The sequence below is a fragment of the Protomyctophum parallelum genome, assembly GCF_964188405.1.
Source record: "Protomyctophum parallelum genome assembly, chromosome: 9".
NCBI lineage: Eukaryota > Metazoa > Chordata > Actinopteri > Myctophiformes > Myctophidae > Protomyctophum > Protomyctophum parallelum.
Window position 1 is genome coordinate 29,043,256 of NC_139706.1, and position 4,885 is coordinate 29,048,140.

A 4,885-nucleotide genomic window follows, 5' to 3' on the forward strand; every position below is an offset into this window, starting at 1 on the left:
TGGTGCGCACAGTGGAAACCACAGACAACGAGTACGCCGTTTACGTCTACGTTACCACGAAAACAAAGAGCGGATACGCTGAAGCCTGAAGTATACGCAAATGGCTCTGACCCGACGCAAACGTACTAGGACAAATTCCCCGGATGAAGAGAGAGACCGGAAAATCTTAGTTCAAAGTTCAAAGTTAGACTTTGATCAAACTTTATCTGTTTTTTATGCACCCGTCGTGACAGAATGCAAGGTGAAGTGCATGAAAATGTGAAGGTATTGTTTTGTTTTTCATAATTTCATAATTTAAATTGATATATTGTAATTGTTGTAAAATGTAATCTATATTGGGACATTATGCGGCTGCCTAGCCCCTTTCGGGACCCTACACTGCTTGGAGGGCTAGCGGCTGCCATATTACGGCAATTACGCTACTTTGTTTTTGTTGCCTGACTGACCCTAGGACTGACCACAGTCACGCAGACGAGACAGGGCCTCAAGCATTTCACTAGCCCAAGATTTAGACTCGTCGATGTATCGATTCTGACAGATTGAAAATGTCAGAATCGATAAATACATCTATGACAGTCTAAATCTTAGGCTATCCCTTTTCCATATACAATTCAGTTGTATTATTATTTATTTATGTGTGTCTGTGTGTGTATTTAATTGGTGTGTGCATCTAGAAATACTATGGCTCCCGCCTGGAGTCATCCTGTGATCTGCAAACAAGTGCTGCTTCCTGCAGTTTGTCTGCCAGACTGACATCCAAAGATGCTCTGAATGCATTGAACCTGGTTCACCCAGAAGTAGTTAAAAGGTAGGAGGACTTGGATTTTATTAAAGACTTTCAAGATGTCACATTATTATTTATTGCATTTGTATTGAACATTTGGAATGTGAATGTGATTTTGAATAATGACCCTTGACATACATACACATTTTTAAAGAGTTTTATACTTTTCAAATCCCCTTGAGTCTAACAACACTTACAACAGTGCCACACAGTTGCCATTTTCTCATAGTGGATGAGATCTCATAGTGGATGAGATGTCCACTGGCATTACACATGGGCTAATTGGGCTCAATGATCAATCTGGCTAGATGTCTAGATAAGTTCATTGTTGTGGTGCATTTGTGATAGGCTGAAAGCATGCACATTTTAGTCTCAATACTGCTATAGTGCTAAGCAACAAATACTAGGGTTTTACACTGTGCCCTTTTGCTGCAACTTATGATGCTTTTCTGTTGTACTTTGCAGATTCTTTGGCTGTGGCCTTCCGGTTCCAGAGAAGCTTGAGGGCTGCAGAATTCTGGACCTGGGAAGTGGTTCAGGAAGAGACTGTTATGCTCTCAGCAAACTGGTTGGACAGAGGGGGCATGTCACAGGGATTGATATGACTGAGGAATTGGTAATGATTGATATGCTCATTCATACACACGAACATACTGTACACAAATGGACATTCCTTTCTACACCTCACATTGGGGTGACTGTCTCTTTTTAGATCCTCGCATCTCAGAAATATATTGATTACCACAGAGAGACGTTTGGTTATGACAAGCCCAACACCTCCTTCGTCCAAGGTTATATGGAGAAGCTTGGTGAGGCTGGCATCCAGAATGACTCAATGGATATTGTTGTGTAAGTCTATTATCTTAAGAAGGTAAATGCATGTTTATTATGATGCTACTCTGAAGTGTATGACCAGTCATCGCACGACAGATTGGTTCCATTCCAAATCTGTGTTTTCTTTTCAGATCCAACTGTGTGATCTGTTTGTGTCCTGACAAAAACACAGTGCTACAGGAAGCTCACAGAGTACTAAAGGTTAGAATCTTGTACAATTTCTCTACTACTATATAAAGTTGAATTTGGGGCGGCGCCAGGTGGTGTCTGTGGTGGCATACAGTCGCACACATATGCACATACTGTATATGTCTCTGTTTGTTGCATAAACATGTTTTTTCCCACCACCATATTAGGTACACATGATCTGGGGAGTGATACTGTGTCAAACAGCTTTTTGATATTCATATACAGTTACTATTTACCTGTAATTGGCTTGCAAAATTAGTGGGAGGGGCTTATTTCATGCAAAAAAAAATCATCATGCACACATCCTGTCTGTCAACCCCAACTTGAAATGGCATGTTGAGGGGCCTTTTATAGAGCAACCCCAAAAGTCATTTCACTTTCATCTGCCTATAATGATGAACCATATGCAGCGATGTAAATAGGTTTTCAATGTAGTGAGGCCCAGGATGCAGGGATCGTCTTTTAGATGAGTTCCAGGGACATTTTCAACGACGTTGACGGAGTCATATTTTGCCATTTTTACAAATTGCAGTGTTTAATTCTCATTTCATTTTATATGGTTATAATGTGGTTATATTCATGTAGAAATCAGAAGAAGAAATTATTATTATAACTAAACTTATAACTAACGTACAGTAGTGCATCCCATGGATGCAGAGGTCGTTTTATTGCGCCCCTTAACTCTAAACTGCGTTTTGGGATGCAAAATGCACCCTATTTTAATCTCTGCATATGTCATAGTACAGGTATTACCCCCCCCCCCCCCCCCCCACAGCCATCCTCTGATCCAAAAATATGATTTTCTTTCTTTTTTCTTGATGGAACAATGCTACATCTATATGTGTCATATTGGAGCAATTTCTTAAATTCCTTAAACTATCACTTTCCTTCTGCTGCACACATGTATAATTCAGGAGGGAGGAGAAATGTACTACAGTGACATGTATGCCAGCAAAATGCTTCCTGATCACTTCAAGCAAGATCCAATTCTGTGGGGTAAATTATATATGCAATTGAATACCAATATAGTATTGAAACAGAGTTATATTTGGGCTTTGTTGATGTTTAGAGTTTTGTGCAAAAGCATCAATAGTGATTTCTTTTGGGGGGTGCTAATCGGTGTCTGTTGGATAGGTGAAGGAATGGGTGGCTCTCTGTTTTGGCAAGACTTCATTTCATTGGCCCAAATGGTGGGCTTCAGCACTCCCTACCTTGTTTCTGCCATTCACATTGTGGTCCATAACAGTGAGCTCAAGGAAAAAGCAGGTAAAAAGTCACATTTTACATTTGATTACTTCTAGTGATCAATCTTCCATTTTGAAATTCATCAGCCTTATTACCTCAACAGGTGATATCAAATATGCATCTGGCACTTACAGGATGTTTAAGTTGCCTAAAAATGCTGTCATGGCAAAGGCAATGGTAACCTATAAAGGGACCATAACAGCTTTCCCAGAGGAGTTTGAATTTGATTCATCCCACTGTTTTAAGGTAATGCTTAATTTGTACTCCAGTGGTGTGCCCTGAAAATAACAAATCTACAATCTCATAACGAGCTTCACATAAAAGAGATACTTATGTAATCATGTATCTGTTGTGCCTTGCAGAAAGATGTAGCTGTGGAAGTTGACGGGGAGATGGCATCTGTTCTCCAGACCTCTCGTTTCTCTTCTGATTTCAAAATTCAGATGTCTGATGAGCCAGAGGCAAGCTCCTCAAAACCACAGCGACAGGTAAATTGCTCTGAACAAGACATAACCTCGCGCAGCCAGACTAATTCTGGGGCAATTTCGAATTTGAATATCTAACAAGTACCTTGTTTTATCCCTATTTCTTATTACGACAGTAACGGTTATCCTTACTGGGGTCTACTAGACTCACTAGACCTTGAAGTGTACATAACGTAATGTAACAAACATACTAATCAGGAAATCTAGAACAATGAAAACAATGGATGGATGCTTAATTAATTAATTAATTAATTAATTAATTAATTAATTAATTAATTAATTAATTAATAATAATAATAACAATAATAATATTTGGACAATTGGTTTTGTAACAGAATATTTATGTTTTTATTTGTATATATTTCTTAAAGATTTGTGTGACTGAATATATTATAATCTTTATTTCAGACAGAAGTCCATAGCACATAAAGTTATCATACGATAACATACAACATTCTTTTTATATATTGAATGACATATAAGGATATCATTTTGCTTTCTCTTTAGTACTGTCACCTGAGCCCATTTATTTTGTCCGACAAGCTGGGCACCGCAGTGAAGCAATGCTCCAAAATAAGAAAATGAAGAGATCTCTGAAACCAGAACCGTGGCCACACATGCAACATGTGACTGTCTAATCACAATGTTCATACAATAACTAACTAACACAACTTCTTCTATTGAGAAATGTAGATGTAGATGTACGGTTGGGGGTTCTCAATTTCTGGAAAAAAATTAAATAAAGAGTTTACATAGTACATGCATAAACTTGATTATATCTCGTTTCAGTATTCATTTATGAAATATGTTCTCTATTATTTATTTTTGCAGTCAGTTTGTATTGGGGGGGAGGGGTTGCAGGGGTCGCGAGACATGGCCAAAGCTTTTCCAGCCAATCAGTTGCAAAAAAATAATAATCTGGGGACCCCCCTAAATAGATAGAGTACTCGTAGAGAGGCTGGGTAATTGGGAATTTGCTTTACTAAATTGGGACTTGAAGGGGAGAAAATGTTTTTTCTTTTGTCTGGGAGGGGCATGTTTTGCTCAAACAACATAGTCTTTTCATTATTTGTCTGCCCTGAGTTCTCTCGAGATTTATATTATTGAAAATTGCAATAAAAAGATTTTGAAAAGAACAATGTTTCCCTATTTTGACATGCCCAGAATAATGACGCTGGGTTTCATGGATAATGGCAGTCAGACCTATTGAGTCTTGCATGATTCATTAACACCCATTATGAGGTTAATTCCGCAGTCTTCTTGTTATCTCTGAGCACCAAAACAAATTCCAAATACGTTGTTTTTGGTAATAGTTTACGGAAGACTACTATAGGAGTATCGTAACTCA

General features: G+C 38.3%; 1 protein-coding gene across 2 annotated transcripts; it reads left to right on the forward strand.

Moving 5' to 3' along the window:
* The first annotated feature begins 150 nt into the window (after window positions 1–150).
* On the forward strand, window positions 151–4,676 carry LOC310864147 (arsenite methyltransferase). Of its 2 annotated transcripts, XM_083772727.1 has the most exons (10): window positions 151–264; window positions 675–808; window positions 1,250–1,400; window positions 1,497–1,633; window positions 1,750–1,819; window positions 2,722–2,803; window positions 2,942–3,073; window positions 3,156–3,298; window positions 3,415–3,540; window positions 4,045–4,676. In XM_083772727.1, exons 1-10 carry the CDS (start codon window positions 235–237, stop codon window positions 4,120–4,122), a joined length of 1,083 nt encoding a protein of 360 aa, XP_083628853.1. In that variant the 5' UTR covers window positions 151–234; the 3' UTR covers window positions 4,123–4,676. The 2 variants fall into 2 exon arrangements, with proteins under 2 accessions (XP_083628853.1, XP_083628854.1); XM_083772728.1 differs by lacking the exons at window positions 2,722–2,803; window positions 2,942–3,073; window positions 3,156–3,298.
* Window positions 4,677–4,885: the final 209 nt, after the last annotated feature.

Coding starts and splice junctions, on each gene's coding strand:
- LOC310864147 (XM_083772727.1), top strand. CDS start 235: ATGCAAGGTGAAGTGCATGAAAATGTGAAG. Junction 1,820..2,721: donor AAGCTCACAGAGTACTAAAG/GTTAGAATCTTG, acceptor TGTATAATTCAG/GAGGGAGGAGAAATGTACTA. Junction 2,804..2,941: donor GCAAGATCCAATTCTGTGGG/GTAAATTATATA, acceptor TCTGTTGGATAG/GTGAAGGAATGGGTGGCTCT.